Source organism: Canis lupus, chromosome 33 (assembly GCF_048164855.1).
Source record: "Canis lupus baileyi chromosome 33, mCanLup2.hap1, whole genome shotgun sequence".
NCBI lineage: Eukaryota > Metazoa > Chordata > Mammalia > Carnivora > Canidae > Canis > Canis lupus.
In genome coordinates this window covers 24,136,510-24,155,286 of record NC_132870.1, presented here as the reverse complement: position 1 = coordinate 24,155,286, position 18,777 = coordinate 24,136,510, and the positions used below count along the sequence as shown (strand labels likewise).

Below are 18,777 nucleotides of genomic sequence, written 5' to 3'. Positions count from 1 at the left end.
AAATGAATCAAAATGATGGAGAGCAAATTAGCGGCAACCATTCTTGTGGAGAGGATACTGAATTATGGCTAGAAAAGTGCATAAAGAAAGTCTCTGGAGTGCTAAAAAGAAAGCTTTATACCTTGATCTGGGTGCTGGTTACATGGGTGTATACATATGATAAAATTCATTGAGGCATACACTTAAGATCTCTATATGTTACCTTATGCACCTTCTTGGATTATTTTTAAAACAGCTCTATTGAGATATAATTGACATACCTTAAAAGTCACTCATTTTAAATGTACGAATAAGTGACTCAGTATATTTATGGAGTCATGCAACCATGACCATAACCCAATTTTAGAACATTTCTTATATTCCCAAAAGATCCCTTGCTCCTATTTGCAGTTACTCCCCTTTCTCACCTTCAGCCCCAGGCAAACGTTAATCTGCTTTTTTGTCTGTGTAGATTTTACTTTTCTCAACATTTTATATAACTAGACTTATACAATGTGTGATATTTTGCATCTGGCTTCTTTCACCTAGCATAACGTTTTTGAAGTTCTTCCATGTTATAGCATGTACCAGTACTTCATTCGTCCTTCTTGCTAAATAGTACTCTGTTGTAATGGATATACAATATTTTATATATCCATTCATCTGTTGGTAGACATTTGGATTATTACCAATTTTTGACTATTATGAATAATACTGCTATGAATATAAGCATACAAATCTTTGTGCACATATTTTGATTTCCTTTGAGTTGACATTATACATTACTGAAATTGTTGAGTTATATGATAAATTTATGTTTAACTTCGTAAGAAACCATCAAACTGAATTTTAGGTAATCTTTTCTTCTTAATGTTTCCATTTACTCTTTTTATTTGCCTATTTTATTTTATGAACCTGTGAACTACATACATACCTGAGACTATATTAAAGTTGGGGCACCTGGGTGGCTCTCAGTGGTTGAGTGTCTTCCTTAGGCTTAGGGCATGATCCTGGAATCCTGGGATCAAGTCCCGCATTGAGCTCCCCACAGGGAGCCTGCTTCTCCTTCTGCCTGTGTCTCGGCCTCTCTCTCTATGTGCCTCTCATGAATAAATAGATAAAATCTTAAAAAAAAAAAAAGAGTATATTATAGTCACTTCTTATTTATCTGATGTTTTTTTCCATACTTATTTCAAGTTCGGAGAGAGAAGGCAGGAGCCTAATCCCAATCATATGAGTTGATCTGAAGTAGATTAGAAGTTTTTGTTAAACATGATCACATTTTAATTTTTGCATCTTAGCACCTAAAAATATGCCAATTTTTATCTAAACTCATGCCTACTCTCATCAGTTTTCTCCTATATAAAAACATTAAAATTCTGGATGGAAGCTGAAGCAGAAAACTGTAAGCCAAAGAATACTCTTTTTTAGAAGGTGATAAACTGATTTAAAAAATTTTAATGTTTTAACCATAAGCTTATCAGTTAGGGAAGTTTTGCCAGTGTGGTGTAATTTATGAACTTACCTCAGAGAACACAAGCTAAAAGATAAAGTTGATATCTGTCCCTTTTAAAGTGTTGAGTTCATTATTATTAGCTTTTCATAACCAATATTCTGTAAAAGTGTCTCAGTTTTGATACATGAAATAGGCTGATCCTTATTCGTGTGTGCACACACAGGAACCTTTCAGTTGTTTTTCCTGCTGGCTGTCCTTCTCCCAGCTGTTCATTTTATTACTGTTACTTTATTCTGTTTCTTCAAAAACACATTCAGAGAACTGACAAAAATAATTGTTCTTTCTGAACTCATTAGCATTAGTGGTACACAGGAGCTGGGTGTACAAGTGGAATTATTTGTTGCTGGTTTTTGTTAGGGAAGGCTTTCATCTGATAATTTAGCACTGGTGTCTTATAGGCATTGGCTTGGAATTGGATTTGTGTTAGTTCTACCTTAGAACTTTCTGATATACTTACCAGATGGGATCTGAGGTGGAAAAAAAAAATCAGAATTATGATTTTTTTGTTTTGTTTTTAGTATTGAATTTTCTTGACTGAAATATAGACAGGATATGTTAGAATAAAACATTCTTTTCCCCCATACTACTGTGATTTTAGAACAATCATCTTTGACATGTGCATTAGAAAGAAAAACCTTTCTTTGGAACATTTTTTCTGTTCCTGCTTCTACCTTCTCTTCTTTTTCTCATTGTCTGTCATACTATTCTAAAGAACAGAGTAACTGCTTGTATACCACATTTTAAGATGTTCTATAAAGTAATTTTTTTCACCTTTCAGAAAAATCTTAGCTGAGAAAGTTTTGTAGTAAGTTTCTTCACATTTAGATCTTTTCCTATCTTTTCCTTATCTTGTAATAGCAAAAGCATACTCAGTTTGTACTTCTTTAATTCTTCTAATATTCCAAAATAATCTTGCTTCACCTTTCATTCTCCTACCTTATCCTGTTATATTATATTCCAAATAGCCTACTTACCTAGGCCCACTCTCTTAAGCTATGTTGCACAGGCCTCACTGCTTAGTTTGAAGACTGTCTATACTAACACATCTAAACTGTTAGTCACCTTCAGTCTGTCAGTATGGTGTCTTACCAGCCACTGAGAGAGGAAGCTGGGTTATTGACAGTTCTTACTAACCACTTAGATTATAGCTCCCTCTAGTGCCTTCATTTATTCTTCACATATTTGTTAAGCATATAATGAGGGCTAGATGCTTGGGAATGTCTTTAAGAGATTCATATTCTTTAGGGATCCATTTTGTCTTCCTGTGTTGCGTGTAACTTGATCATAAGAACAACAAAAAAAGTTATACTGTGTTATAGGCTGTATATCGATGATACTTGCTACCTTGGGACAGTTATTTCTTTGATAAGCAGCACTGAGATTTGATAGAAGATCCAAGCTATGCTGAGCTTTTAAGATGGATGGAGTGAGTAAAGGAGGGGAATGATTAATAGAGTACATTATATACTAACATATTTATATGCAACATGTAATTTAGCAGTCAAACAATCAATATTCTTTGGGTGTAGTAAATGCCTGGCCCTGGGCCATGAGATGCATTGCATATCTTCTCACATAATTCTAACAATATCTCCAAACATCTATATTTTTGTTTTAATTTTATATTTAAACAAGCTCAGAAAGGTTAAGTATTTTGCCCAAGTTCTCAGGCAATGAACGGAGCAAGTTTCTGCCTTTTAAACTACAATATTATATCCTTTCACAGTTGAGATAAGGGAAGTTCTATAACTACTGAGGTGATTGGTTGGACTATAACATCAATTTTCAGTACTTCAGTAAAGCTGACATCAGAAATTTGGCACATTAAAAAAGGCCTTATGGGAACAATAGAGAAATCAACAAAACCAAAAAGTTAGTTCCTTGAAATGATCAGAAAAATTGAAAAAACTGTAGCTTGACTGGCCAAGAAAAAAAGAGAGAAGATTCCAATTATGAAATGAGGAATGAAAAAGGGAACACTACTGTTTACCTTAAAGAAAAAAAAAGGTGATTAGAGAATACTGTAAATAATTGTATAACTGAAGTCATTTAATCTGGATGAGATGGCAAATTCATAGAAAGACACAATGAAAACTGACTCAAGAAGAAATAGAAAATCTAAGTAGGTCTATGACCACTAAACAGACTGATTAGTAATAAAAAATTGTCCTCTACAAAGATGACTTCACTAACGAGTTCTTAAAAAAATGTTTAAAGAAGAATTAACACCATCTTTCACAAATTCTTCCCAAAAAACAGAAGGGAAAACGTTTCATAACTCATTCTGTGAAACCATTTTTATTCTGTTGCTAAAACCAAAGACATATAAGAAAAGCAAACAAGAGACTAATATCTTTTATGAATATAGACAGAAAGAAATCTTCAACAAAATACTAACAATCTAAATCCAGCAGCATATAAAAAGGTTTATAAACTATAATCAAGTGGGATTTATCCCAGAATGTAAGATTGGTTCAACATATGAAAGTAAATCAATGTAATATGCCATATTAATAAAGGAAAAGAGCTACATGATTATTTCAATAGATGAAGAAAAATCATTAGACAAAACACCCATTTTGTGACAAAAAAAAAAAAAACACACACACACAACTTTTTAACAAGTTAGGACAAGAAGGGATTTCCTCAACCTGAGAAGAGCACCTATGAAGAACCTACAGCTAATATATTATAGTGAAAAATTTCTCCCTAAGATCAGGAACAAGACAAGGATGCCTGCTCTTGCCACTTCTATTCAAGAGTGTACTGGAGATTCTAGTCAAAACAGGCAAGGAAATCAAATAAAAGTCATCCAAATTGGAAAGGAAGAAGTAACACTATCTCTGTCTGCAGATGACATAATTTTATATAGAAAAGCTTTAAAAATCCACCTAAAATACCTATGAGAACTAATAAGTTAATTCAGCAACTTTGCACGATATAAGATCAATTTACAAATATCAGCTGTATTCTAAGCATCTAAGCATGAACAATTTGAAAATGAAATTAAATAATTACATATACAATAGTATCAAAAAGAGTAAAATATTTTTTAATGTTTTTAACCAAAGAGATGCAGGACTTGCACTGTGAAAATTACAAAACATTATTGAGAGAAATTAAAGAAATGGAAAGACATGGATTGGAAGACTTAAGATTATTAAGATGGCAAGGCTCCCCAAGTTGATCCACAGATTCAACATAATCCCTATCAAAATTCCTACTACCATTTTCAGAGAAATGGGAAAATGATCCTAAAATTCATATGGAAATGCAAGAATAGTTAAAATATTCCAGAATAGTTAAAATATCTGGAAAAAACAAATTTGGAAGAGCCAGACATCCTACTTTCAAAACTTAACTACAAAGCTACAGCAATTAAGATAGTGTGGTATTGACCTAAGGCCAGACATTAGATTGATTGAATAGAATTGAGAGTCCAGAAATAAACACCTAAGTCTATGGTCAACAAATTTTCTACAAGGGTTCCAAAACAATGAAAGGATAAGAAAAATAGTGTTTTGGACAAATGATGCCAGAACAAATGGATATCCACATGTAAAAAAATTAATTTGGACCTCTACCTCACTCGATATATGGATCCTCCACTTAAAATGGATCAAAGACCTAAATGTAAGTGCAAAGTCATAAAATGTCCAGAATAGGCAAATCCATAGAGTCAGAAGAAAGTGTAAATGAGTGGTTTCCAGATGCAGAGGAGAGGGGAGAATGAGAAGTTGCTATTAACCAGTATAGTACGGTGTTTCCTTATGGGGTGATAACATTCTGGAATTAGGTAGTGATGAAAATGCACAATCTGTGATTTTACTAAAAACCAATGAATTGGAAGCTACAAGGGTGAACTGTATATTATGAACTGTATCAATTTGAAACATGGCTTCGTTGGAAGATTCTTATTGTCAGGATAATTTTAAGTAAATAAAGAATATAAATTACATTCTGTCAGGAGGGCTTCCAAGGGTAAAGGGTGTGATTCTAGGGAGTGTAGCCCACCTACAGCTCTGTCATTCTGGAGGACAGGGATAATGGGTTTTTGTAAACAGCTAGCAATCTCCATCCCAGTGGCAAAGCTGGAATTGGAACCTAGGTCTTGGTGTCCTGGTCCAATTTCTTTTTACCCTACCATCTGTTTCTCCAAGGAGACTGATTTCATAAGTGTAATCAAGCAAGCTGCTGAAAATAGACTTTTTTGAAACTAAAATAAGATTTGTCTGCTAAGAGTGGGACTGAGTAGCCTAGGAAATGACTAAGCATTTATTCTTCTTATATGTAAAGATTGTCCTCTTTAGGGAAGGTTGCATGGTGTATAAATACAGGTAAATTTTTAAAGGGAAAGAGGCAGTACCAGAAATTTTCCAGGGAAGTGGGATTGTACAACATCCCTTTAAGAAGGATAGTGGGCAATGGCCTTCTGTATTTTTATGAACAAAAGTGTCATTCATTACCCTCAACTGGCACCTACTGGTTTGGGTAAACCCAGATCCATGATATTGGCATGGCACCAACTGTCTGTAGAGTGTACTGCACTGTGCTAGAGCCCAGAGTGCTCAAGAGTCTTGATTATTCTCTTTCCCACCAAGTTCAGATATGATAGGCCACTAGTTAGGGCTTGCCTAGTGCCCTGTTCTTTCATTGCTAGCAAGGGGTAGGAATCCTGCATGCATGTAAAAAAAAATTAAGTTTAAAAATCCTAAAAGATTATTAATATTTACCTATTAAGGCAGAAAAGATAAATTACAGTGAGGAGGTTGTTAGGTATACAAAAATAAATATGTCTTGCAAATAATTCTGAAAATTGAAATAGAGACTTAAAAATCAAATGTTTGTGGGGTCTAGGAAGGTAATTTAAATGGATAGGAGTATGATTATTGGGAACTGTGACAAAATGGAATATGTAGGCCCTGGCTTAAGACATTAAACAACATCCAAACAAGAAACAAAAAAACACCCACCTCCAAAAAACCAAAAACCAAAAACCACCCACCTTTGTGGACCAATTAAAATCTGTGTGAGGCAAAGGTCAGCTTAGAGACCACCAGTTTAGTTTAATAGCAGCCTCATGACTGGAACCTAGTAGAGCAATATGCAGCAAGGAGTTTAACATTTGTCATATGTTCTTACCAAAAGAAACAACACAAGAACATAAAATGTTCTTAGCTCTTACACTGAAAAAAAAAAACTGGAAACCATTCAAAAGCCCAATAATTAGAGAATGATGAATCACACTGTGGTATAACTGTATAACCATTTAAAGCACAGAGATGCTAACTAGTGCCAGGGCATGGAAATGTACACATGTGAAAACTAAATGAGAATAAAATACTAAATGTATATGCTGCAAATATGTGTTCACAAAGGTTGGAAAGAATTTGGAGCAATGTAAATAATTTGATGCTGCAGAGATTTTTTTTTTTCTGAAAAAAAACTTCAGTGAAGAAAAAGAAAAACACAGGTCACCTCTACCTCTATCCATAAAACATGTAGTTGTCCTCTGGATTAGATCTAACTAAGTGCAACCATGACTGTTTAATAGATTATGGGTTTGTCTTAGAAGTTTTTCATTTTTGCCTGAAATAGATAACTTAATTTCCTAGTCTGATATACACTGGAAGAGCTTGTTGACTTATGTAGAAGACAGGTAAAGAGTCATGTAAGTAAATGTAAACTTTAAACAGTAATAAGTGCTAAGAAGGAGAGGTGAGCAATGTTAGGAGTATGGATAGCAGGGGAAAGAGGCCTAGCTGAGGAGTGATGACTGGCCTCAAAAAAGAGGAAAGAGAAAAAGAGGGCAGAAGCTGGCAGCCAGAGGGGACCCATGTGGTGAGCAGAGAATGCAGAAGAGCTGAAAGGCCAAGGTGGCCTGAGCATGGAGAGCCAGAAGCAATGGACTGGAGGCCAGTGAGATGCAGGGGTCAGACCTGGGAAGGTCTTGGTGGTGAGCTTGAGCCCTGCGTTGGGCTTTGTGCTCAGTGTGGAGTCTGCTTGAGAATCTGTCCCTCTGCCTCTCCCCCCGGCTCACACTCTCTAAAATAAAATAAATGAAATCTTCACACACACAAAAAAGTGTATGATAACAGCAGCAATGAAAGAATGAGTTTTCAATGATGTTGCCAATAATTAAGAGTCCTTCAAAAAAAAAAAAAAAAAAAAGTCCTGCATGAACTTCTTTACTGCCTCTCAATAGGAACTAAATTCACTTGTCTCATTGCTCCAATTTAACATCTGTTCTGCTATAATGGAGGAATTACATTCATAAGAATTTTTACGTTATCTAAAGTCATAAGAACAATTGCTTGAATAAAAAAAAAGGGGTTAGGGATTGGACAGTATCACACGCATAATGTTACTTTCCCTGTAGAATTTTTTCTAATAAAACTTTTTTCCTTAGTAGCTATGAATACATTTTTAAAACCCATCACTATGAAAAAAAAATTAGTGTTAGACTATATGTGTCATTTACTCTGGAATAAAAGTGTTTTCCATCATTGCCTACACTATCATTAGCAAGGTACCTTTTATACCGTCCTGTTTCCTCCATCACCCAGTGTTACGATAAACGAAACACTAAGACTCCCAAACAAATCAGCCGTTGTAGACAACACTCTTGTCATGCTGAGGGTCTAGTTCCAGTTCTAGTATAATAATGGTAGCTGTAACGCTAATCAGGTTCCCTAATTTATCCAACCTGCTTTAAGAAACACCAAAAGCCTGCAGTTTTCTCAGATCCAGACACTAAGGTCAAACCGTAACACCTGTGCTTCAATGTTTTCCCCTGAATCAGGTGATGCAGGCCCAGTGTGTCAAAGTAGAGACTGAATTCTATCGGCGCAGCCGCAGTGAGATAGTGCGTGGGCAAGGATACACCATGGGCGCCCTTTATTGGCAGCTGAATGACATCTGGCAGGCTCCTTCCTGGGCTTCTCTAGGTAAGTGTTGCAGCGTTCTTTGTGCGCATGTGAGAGAGAAAGCAATTCCCCTGCAGAGAGGCACTGAGAACGCTGGGAGCCTGAGGGGTCAGATTAATCCGAGCGGGGTTCACAGGGGTCCTCCTGCAGCCTGTGAACTGGGGCCCGGCCACCCCGTCCACCTGCCTGGTTTCCCCAGGAGCCTTAGAGGCAGCTTAGTTTGAGTTCTGGGCTGTGCAAAGTCATAAAAGCAGGCTAATGAAGAGGGTTGATTCATGCATGTAGATCTCAGCCATGTGTCTTATAATTATTGCTGAACATTTCTAATTTAATTAGGAAGACTTTCCAGGCAAAAGAAGCATTCATTTAAGCCTCTCTTCCTCTATTTAGAAGAATTCAACCAAGTGGAAGGCTGGCCCCGCTGACTGTTAATAAATATGTCCTTTCCCTTTAGGTCCAGAAGGTCATCTTTATTTTTGCCCTGTTTATCTCTTGGGGGGGAAAGGTAGTGGAGTCAGAAATCTACATAGGAAGGGTTATCAGTTGCAGCAGTTCAATTGGCAGTAGGAAGATGACTGGCATGGTGCCTGCAGTGCGAATTATTCTATTTTAATATTTTTTTTAATTATTTAATTTAATTTAATTTAATGTCTTTGACATTCACTAGCGGTGATTTGAAGCAAAGGTCAGTTAATGTTAACAAGAATTTTGACTCAAAAGTGAGGCAAAGCCATAAAGTGAAAAAGCCCCTTTGCTGAGTGAGGCTCTCAAACTAGCTGTGGACACAAATCCAAAGGAGTCCGTTACCCGTGTGCTTGGGTCAGTGTGCCGAATCACCTCTTGCAGTAAATTGGAGTTTTGATCAAGTTTCTCTGACCAAACTCTTTATTGACAGCAACCAGATGAAAGAATATTGAATGAGAATCGGGGGTAGACTGGGGGGAGTAGGCTTTCTGGGATGCTTAAAACTGGACAAAGAGGTATCATTCAGAAACATTGGACCCTAACCCTGCCATCTTGTATGTGGATGAGGTCGTGGAAGCAGTTTGGTTTGACAACTGGGAGAGCCCAGTCTTTGTAAATCTTTCCTTAATTGACTGTACTGAGATGATTTTAATGAATCCTTTAGAAAGGGTGAGTAAACCCAAGTATAGGAGTATGATGGCAGAGCAAGCATTCATTGTCTAAAGTCTCGCAGGACAGTGTCTCTGTGGAGAGGGTCACCATCTTCTTGTAGCTGTTACAAGAAACAGGTGCCAGGGAGAAGGTGTGACAAGGTATGTTATGTCTGCTCCTGCTCTGGGCGGCCGCATAGCCTCTGTTTGATTCTACTTCGTTGGTTCAATGAATCTGGTGCTTATAGTGTATGCAGGTGGGGTGGGGAAGGTATGTGTCACCTCTTCTCCTCTGAAATGGTGCTGCTTGGAATCTATAGATTCTTATATATTTCTTTTTAAAAAATTAGTCTCATTTTTAGTTAGAATTTTACAAATACAGAAATCCACCTGGACATTTATTTTGCTTGGCTCATAAACTCGGACAGTTACAGAGCTAGTGGAAAAGCCAGAAATCACATAGCATTTTTAGAGCTGATTATGCAGGGTATTTTTTTTTTTATTGGTGTTCAATTTACCAACATACAGAATAACCCCCAGTTATGCAGGGTATTATATTGACATCTATACTTTGTCACTGATTAGTAACTAGTATGTGTATCAGTGAGACCTTGTGCTTCAATTGCTGTTCTCCTATATTCTATGTGTGGCCGTGAAGCTGGAGCCGTGCATGTGAAATCTCTTCTCCTGTAATGGGTATCACATGTGAGTGTATATAGTGTATATAAGTTACCTCAGGTCTGAGCCATCTTCCATTTATGGGAAAACTTTCCAAATACAGTTGATGCTTGAACAACATGAGATTGAACTGTGCAGGTCCACTAATATGCAGATTTTTAGGGTAAATATAGTACAGTACTGTAAATGCATTTTGTCTTCCTTCTGACTTTCATAATATTTTCTTTAGCTTTGTTGTAAGAATACAATATAGAATACATAGACAAAATATGTGTTAATTGACTATTTCTGTTATCTGTAAGGCTTGATCAACAGTAAGATATTAGTAGTTAAGTTTTGGGGGAGTCAAAAGTTTCTTGTGGGTTTTTGACTGCACGGAGGTTGGTACCCCAATCCCATTTTCAAGGTCAGTTTTATAAGTTCTAGTTCATTTTATAGATCTAATATGAAAGGCCTCTCCAATAGTAAGGGTTGCAGTTGAAATTTTGGAAAGCCTGAAGAAATTGGTTCTATCTGAACTTCAAACCACATTTGTCCATCTCGACAGCTTGCACTGTGAATTCTGGACATGATACTCCCTCCACACCACACCTCCTCACCCTCCTCCTCCTCCTCCCTACCATCTCTCTGGAAGTTGTTCCGTGATGCAGTACTTTGTGGGAAAGATCTTTTTGAAATAGAGGCATGTTAACATATTTTTTGGTTTGTGTGTTTAGCATACTAGACATGCCAACAGGGCACAGAATTCAGAGGTTCTTCAAAGCTTCTAATTGTATCTGAGCAACTGTCATTAATTGTCATCTCTTTGGATGTGCTCCTTCAGGCTGACTTGCCAATAGTATTTGTGACAATAGTTGTTTTATTTCACTCAGAGGCTTTTGTGCTCATGAAAAAGGAAGGAAAGTTTGAGTGCTAATTAATGCTTTCTGTTACTTTTTTAATTGTTTTATTTTTCCAAGTGTGTTGTTTGTTTTTTTCAGATGTACCATACAGTAATTAGACATTTCTATACAAGATGCTCACCATAAGTGTAGTTACCATCTATCACCATACAAAGTTATTATAATATTACTATGTTCTTTTCAACTTATTTTTTGTATTTTTAAAAGATTTATTTATTATTTCATTTTTAAAAAGATTTTTGTTTATTCATGAGACAGAGAGAGAGCGGCAGAGACCTAGGCAGAGGGAGAAGTAGGCTCCCTGTGGGGAGACCAATCCAGGACTCGATCCCAGGATGTCAGGATTATGCCCTGAGCCAAAGGCAGACACTCAGCCACTGAGCTACCCAGGCATCCCTAAAAGACTTTATTTATCTGAGGAAGAGAGGGAGTGTGTGTGAACGGGGGGGGGGGTGGGGGGGGTGGGGGGACAGTGAGACAGAGAAAGGGGAGAATCTCCAGCAGTCTCTGCACTGAGCTGAGACATGGGGCTTGATCTCACAACCCTGAGATCATGACCTGGGCTGAAGTAGAGACAGATGTTTAACCGACTAAGCCCCCTGGGCACCCCCTCCCTGTAACTCTTATAAATGAATACTTATAATATTATTTATACAATTGTGATATTTTCTTACAGTTACAAATATATGTAATACTTTTACTGCCCTGCAACTGATTTCCCTCTTCATCTGCATGTAGTAGATGCAAGTGTATTGGTATATTAGCTCTTGGAAACCGAATTATGCATGAGAAAGTGCTGCCTAGGAGTCAAGTTTGGGCTCAGAGTACGGCCTGTGGCACGTTTGATTTAACTGCTTGAGCCTCTCCTTCCTCTTTGCGAAATGGGTGTTAATGCTGACCTCACCCAGATGTGAGCGTGCCATGAGGTAATGTCCCAAATGCCCCCGAAGCCTCAGTGAACATGGGTTCCTGCTCCTGTTGACTCTCTCTGCTTGCTCAGTCCCTAGAATCATGACAAGTCAGACATAGCTGGCCCATGGGCAAGATGCCCCTGATGACTTGACCCTACCCATCTCTTAACTTGCCTATTTTTAGAGTACGGAGGAAAGTGGAAGATGCTTCATTACTTTGCTCGGCATTTCTTCGCCCCACTGCTGCCAGTGGGTTTTGAGGATCAAGACCTGTTTTTCATCTATGGTGTGTCAGACCTGAGCTCTGACTGTAAGGCGAAGCTCACTGTAAGTTGCTTGGAGGATTTTTCTCTCTAAGGCAGAGGGAGAGGTGTTTTTGGTTTTTTTTTTGTTTTTTTTTGTTTTGTTTTGTTTTGTTTTGTTTTATTCTGTAGTTATTTGGTTGTGTTTCTTTTGGGAAAAAGAAAAGATAAATTAATTTGTATTGAAGTATTTCTAGTGCCTGTGGCAGAAAACAGGCTATCCTTGGACTCAGAATACTTGTATATTCAGGGTAAAACTCTACTATTAAAAAAAATTAAAAATAAAGAAAACTCTGCCATTTATCCTCTGACCTTAAGGTGTAATGCCTGGTGACTTGTTTTCCTCATCTGTGAATATCATATCTTCATTCATCATCCTAACTTAAAGGGTTTCAATGGGTAGTGAATAAAATAATGAGAGGAAAGCAAATGATGATAAACTGTAAAGTGCCACTAAGATATGAGGTTACATAATCACAAGAAGCTAGAAATGCCCTAAACTTGACAGAAAGAAATCCTTAAAAAATGGTTTGTTAAAGTGAAAATCTGTAAAAGCATTCAGAATGTCTATGGAAAAAATACACCTGTATTTAAAATAATGCAAGGCAAGAAAAGAGGGTTGAAACTCAGAGAGTCTCAGGCTACAGTTCGGGGGACACTGCAAATAGGTCACGGTTATGGAATAAGGACAGTGCACCAGGTCCTGCGTCTTCCATGGATTACTTTATTTTGTTCTCAAAACAGCCTGTGAAGTTAGTGCTGTTATTATTCTCATTTTACATGGAAGAAGGGAGCCTTTGAGAAGTTGAGTAACTTGGTCCATTACAAAACTAGTACTAAGTGGGGCTGGGGTTAAACCCACGGTTCAGTCTCTTAACTAGTTCTGCTCTTCTTTCACCTGTTATTCTCTTTTAAAAAAATAGTAACCAAGAATGTTTGCTTTTGCTCTGTCTTGTTTCTCCCAGGTGAGAATCCACACGTGGAGTTCCCTGGAGCCCTTGTGCTCCTCTGAGACGGAGTATTTTGTCATGAAAGCAGGGAAAGCTGTTCTCCTCTATGAGGAGTTTGTGCCTATATTGTTGGAGAATTGTGGGAATTGTACACGCCGGAGCTGTGTGGTTTCCTTTTACCTTTCAACTGACAGCCAACTTTCGAGCCCAACCAACTATCACTTCCTGTCCTCACTGAGTGAGACCGTGGGGCTCCACAAGGCGCACATCACTGTAAGTGATTAAATCACTGTAAGTACTGGTGGGCTTGGGGTCACAGTGGCCCCTGCCAAGCTGTCCTGCTCCTGGGGCAGGTACATGACATCCTGCATTTTGCAGGATTTTTCCTTGGTGCCGAGTTTACCTAGGATCTGGGGAATATTAGTCTCTTCCCTCTAGAAGCAAAGCCCAAATGACTTTTTTTCTAATTCAGTGTTTGTCAAAGTTTAGGGTTCCTGCCCCTCTTGCTGTCCCTTGACCCCTGCACAGTGGGCTGGAGGAGAGCAGGAAGAGGCAGCAGGAGTCATCATCCTGGATTGCTCCTGCACCGCATTCCAGGCTTTGCTCTCCCTGCCCCCCGCCCCACCCTTGGGCTTTACTGCTTCATCCCTGAAGTATCATGTGCTGCATTGACAAGTGACCAAATCAGTGTAGAGAGTGGAGCAGCGTGCTGCGTGCTGCGGCCAGAAAACCCCAGCAGAAGCACTCTGAGTTTTTAAGTATAGTCTATGAATTTTTAAAAATTTCCCTCTACTCTCTCGGACTTATCGCTTCAAAGTAGCTTAATCACCAAACCTATAATTGCCAAGAAAAAAACTGGGATGACCAGGGTGTGTTGTTACAAACATAGTGTGGCTGGAGAATTTGCAATCTGTCTAGTTGATTGAAAACCTTTCCTAGCCTTTTCCGTATACATGGTGATTGAATGTATTCTCTAGAAAGTTTTATTCTCTATTTTTAGGGAAGGTTAAATTTGTTTTATACCTGAACTTCACTGAGAATGCTTAAGTGAGAGAGGTTTTTTTGGCATTGACTTCGAAATAATCATATTAAAACTCAGTTCTTGAAATGAAAACATCTCTCTCTAATTTATAGTAAAGTATTCACAGACTGAGATGTAAGTCATCTGTAACAACTGATGGGTAACAGCTATGAAGGGAATGTCATACATTTACACAGCTTCTTTCCAGAAAAACAAGAACAACAAAACCAAAAAAGTGTATATAGCAGCAGATAAATTTAGGTAGATTTAGGATTTAGGATTTTAAAATCTTTTTCTGTTTCCTAAACCAGACCTTCATTACCTTGGGGCAAATAGGTGTGGGAGAGAAGTGGGACTTGTTCCTTCCTCCTACCTCATTTGGATTTCAATGAGACTTGCCCTTCCTAAAGTGATATAATAATAGTGATAATAGTTCACCTTTATTGCAGGCTTAACATAGGCCAGGCACTTAGGTGTGCTATCCCCTGTAGGATGCCAGGAAGTTGTTTACCATATCTCCCTGAAGCCAGGGTACAAGCTTGAGCCCAGGCTCTGCAGTCATATATAGATAGGAGACTTCAGGTCCGAAGAAGGCAGTAAGAGGAACCAGGCACCAGTGTCCCTTCTGGCTTTGACCTTGAGCAACAGTAGCTGAGGTCTCCCTGGCAGCCTGGCAGGCTGGATGTGAATTGCACGCCTGTGACTGCTTTAGGGTCTTCACCGAACAGCTGGGCAGCATGATTTGGGAGTTTAACATCTAGCTTCAGACCCGAATCTCTGAAACTCCGAGAGATACCTAATAATACATTTTGTTAAATTCTTTTTCTGTCTCCTCCAATGTACAGTTTCTTGTGTATGACTCAGAATCTTGCATGAGGTGTAAGGCCAGAATTACATAGAGTAGAAGTTGCGCCTTGAAATTTGTTATGCCACACATCACGTCCAACATCAGACCTATGGTGTGGCATGTCTGCACGTTTGAGGGTTCACGTTTCATGTCAAAGGCACAGCTTTAAATACCAGATCACTCTCAGCTGCATGCTCACACTGAGAGAACCTGACAACCCCTACCCTCTGGGGCACAGCCCAGCCTTTAGCATGTGCTAATTGGCTAGCTAATGACAGGGTTTAAATTGCACTTTCCTTTGCTGATATGGTATGGGATTCACAGGCGTTAGAAGTGCTAACAATGTGATTTTATGGTGCTATGCAATCAAAGAGAAAAAGCTCTAACAGTAGAGCTTTTGTAAATGCCTGGCAGGTGGCTGTCTAGATTGCTGGATCTTTCCAGAGGATAAGCTCCATGGTTGGGCTCCACAGCTAGCTCCACATTATACCCTGAGAAAGTCATTGAAACTTCCCAGCGCTTAGGCCAAAATGTTCCTGTCTTGATCCCCTGAGAAAAACTCTAACAGATATAAAGCTTTGAGTGTCTTGTGAAATATTCTCCTTAATAACTGGAGGCTACATATTTCTACACGTGGTTGGAGATTACAATTTGGTAATTTCCCACAGCCTTAAATAAATTTCCACGTATTCTTTAGTATCTGACACAGTGCATGGAATATAGGACTTTGGCAGCTGCAGAGCCAAAGCTCTTGGAGATGCGCTCCTTGTTGGCTCACATAAATGTCCTGATCGGCACTGTGCACAGAATAGATAGGTCTTGTCTCATCGTCCACTTAATTTATCTTTTTCTTTCAGGCTGTCATCTCTCAGCAAGGTAACACATTTGCTTTTGATCTGGAAACCTCTGCTGTCGCTCCCTTTGTTTGGTTAGATGTAGGAAGCATCCCTGGGAGATTCAGTGACAATGGTTTCCTCATGACTGAAAGGACGCGGACTGTATTATTTTACCCTTGGCAGCCCACCAGCAAGAGTGAATTAGAGCAATCTTTTCGTGTGACTTCCCTGATGGATATTTACTGAGGGATTACAGGTTGTATTTTCAGCGGACACTGGAATAAAGCATTTCTAAGGCACTGGCTGGAGCTGAAGACAACCAGAGAGAAGATGAAGCAGCTAGGAGATGTGTCTGCCTGCTACCACATGCCGGATTCATCTCTCTGTGAAGAGTTTGTACGGCGTGTTCTGTCAGTGAAGGTTGTTCTTCAGTCTGTGCCAGGACTGCGATTTTAGCCCTCCCCCTACACCTCCAGTGCCACATGACCCAGTTATAACCCAAACACCTCTTCCTACCCAGAAAAGGAAGTCCACACGTTGTCTTGTCAGGAAATCATAGGAACATGACAGTTGCAGTGTCTGTGGAGCCAAATTTGGAAGGTTGTGAGGTCATGTAGGTTTCTTACAGTTAGCTTTGAAAAATAGTGAATTATCAAAATGAGGCTGCTTTGTTGTTATTCTCTGAGGAAATGGAGATTCAGCTGTCACAATAGATAGGGATTTCTGGGTAGTAGTTGTATTGGTTGTTCTTGGAAAGTTTGAGGCATTGATTGCTGCCATTTGATTACTCTCTTGGGTAGGATTCTTTTTTCATTTGTGGGTTTTGTTATAAAATATTGTTTTGACTGGGATGCCTGGGTGGCCCAGTCAGTTAAGCATCCCACTGTTGGTTTCAGCTCAGGTCATGATCTCAGGGTCATGAGATTGAGCCCTGAGTCAGGTTCTGCACTGGGTATGGACCCTGCCTAGGATTCTCACCCTCTGCCCCTCCCCACACTTCTCTCTCTCTCAAAAACAAATACTGTTTTGGCATTAACAGCTTCTTTTTTCAAAGGCCATTTAGAGTGATTCTCCTTTGAAAAATAAGCTCACATTGAAATGGACATCACTGTGGTCACCCTTGGGTGTCCTAACATTGTCACCCATAATTATGTGTGGGTTATAGATGGGGCAAAATCCAATGAACTTTCCAATTCAAAGGCTGTGATTTATATTTGATTAGATTTATATTTGTTAACCCTGGCAGCAAAGTTGTACTTTTTTTAGCTTGGGTTTAAATCATTTTTACTAATATTGATTATAAATTGCTATAAAATTGTTTTATTGAGCATGATCGTTTATAAATTGCTTTCATAATGAAGCAAATGGAGCAAAATGTTAATGGAGGATATGTAAAAATTCTTTTGTACTGCTCTTGCAACCTTCCCATAAATTTGAAACTGTATCAAAATTTAAAAGTTATATAAATTGCATTGACAACATGGTATTTCATCTGTGGCTTATTTAATCACTCCATAAACATTCAACTGTGTCCAATACTGTGCTGGGCATTAACTTCCCTTTAGCTCTGGCCAACTTTTTATTCTATTTGATAAACTGGGAGAATTTGAAGAATCTGGATTAAGGTATTTGATGGGTTTTCTCTGGGAAGAATCATGGAATTGGTTATGGAATGGAATGGCAATGAGAGTTTGGCTTTAAAATCAAGACTAATTAGATATAGATTTGGTTTTAAACCTGAGAAGGTTTAGGCCACGGTTCAGTGACTAAAAAGAAAATAAATGCATGCAATCCAGGCCTCTCCTTCAATATATGAGTTTCCTCAGTTATTTCAATATATAAAAAACAGTCTTTTGAAAACCTAGGACTTGGGGATACAACTCAGAAGATTCTTAGTTGATAAATACACAATTTTCTTGTCAATGTTGAAATCCTGTCTCCATTAAACTAGAGAATTTTCTAGGCCAGGCACCCTGTGAGGTGGGCTTTGAAATCGATGGACCAAAATTTATATCACAATTCTGCCCTTTCTAGCTCTTAAGTTACTTAGCTTCTGTGTTCGGTTTTCTTATGGTGAAACGGGATTAAGTACACTCCCCTTGTAAGTTTGTTTTGAAGAATAAATTTGAAATTGAGCTAGGGGGCTAGGCCCAGAGCTGGCACATAGTAAGGACTCTGTGAATGCATGCATCATCCTGGGGTGTGACCCTCCTGTCCTAGGAAGGGCTGGGCTTCTAGCCACACTGACATGGATTGGAATCCAGGTTGTGAGGCTGATTGGTTATTGTGAGCTTGGGTGACTGCTTAAACTGGAGTTTTTCTCATCTGTAAAATGGAGATAATTCTAACCTTCAAAGTAATTGTGAGGACTAAACTGGAACAAGATAAGTGCTATTTAATTGGTGGTTGTAATTTGTTTAACATCATAATCATTATTTCCCAATTAATACATGAGGCAGGAGTAAAAATAAAGGAAATTTAAAGGCAAATGTCTTCTGGACATTTTTTTTTTTTTAAAGTAGGCTCCATGCCCAGTGGATCCCAGTGCAGTACTTGAACTTACCACCCTAAGATCAAGACCTGAGCTGATATCAAGAGTCAGTCACTTAACCAACTAAGCCACCCACGTGCCCCTCCAGATATATTTTTAAGAGGCGAGAAAGATATCAGAAAATTTGTAAAGGAAGAATAAATTAATGAACAGACATAAATATGTGCTGACAATAACTGATTCAAGGAGAACAATGTGCTGTATACACATTATTTCCATAAGACAATGGTAGCATTGTCTTCC

The 18,777-nt window shown here is 38.5% G+C and overlaps 1 protein-coding gene across 1 annotated transcript in view; it reads left to right on the top strand.

Moving 5' to 3' along the window:
- MANBA (mannosidase beta) overlaps nucleotides 1-18,472 on the top strand; it is a 114,766-nt gene extending 96,294 nt beyond the window's left edge. Inside the window, exons 14-17 of the mRNA XM_072810468.1 lie at nucleotides 8,298-8,442; nucleotides 12,212-12,354; nucleotides 13,295-13,552; nucleotides 16,005-18,472. Coding sequence (XP_072666569.1) covers nucleotides 8,298-8,442; nucleotides 12,212-12,354; nucleotides 13,295-13,552; nucleotides 16,005-16,229 — 771 coding nt within the window. The 3' untranslated portion in view covers nucleotides 16,230-18,472. The remainder of the gene's footprint in view (nucleotides 1-8,297; nucleotides 8,443-12,211; nucleotides 12,355-13,294; nucleotides 13,553-16,004) is intronic.
- The last annotated feature ends 305 nt before the right edge of the window (nucleotides 18,473-18,777 follow it).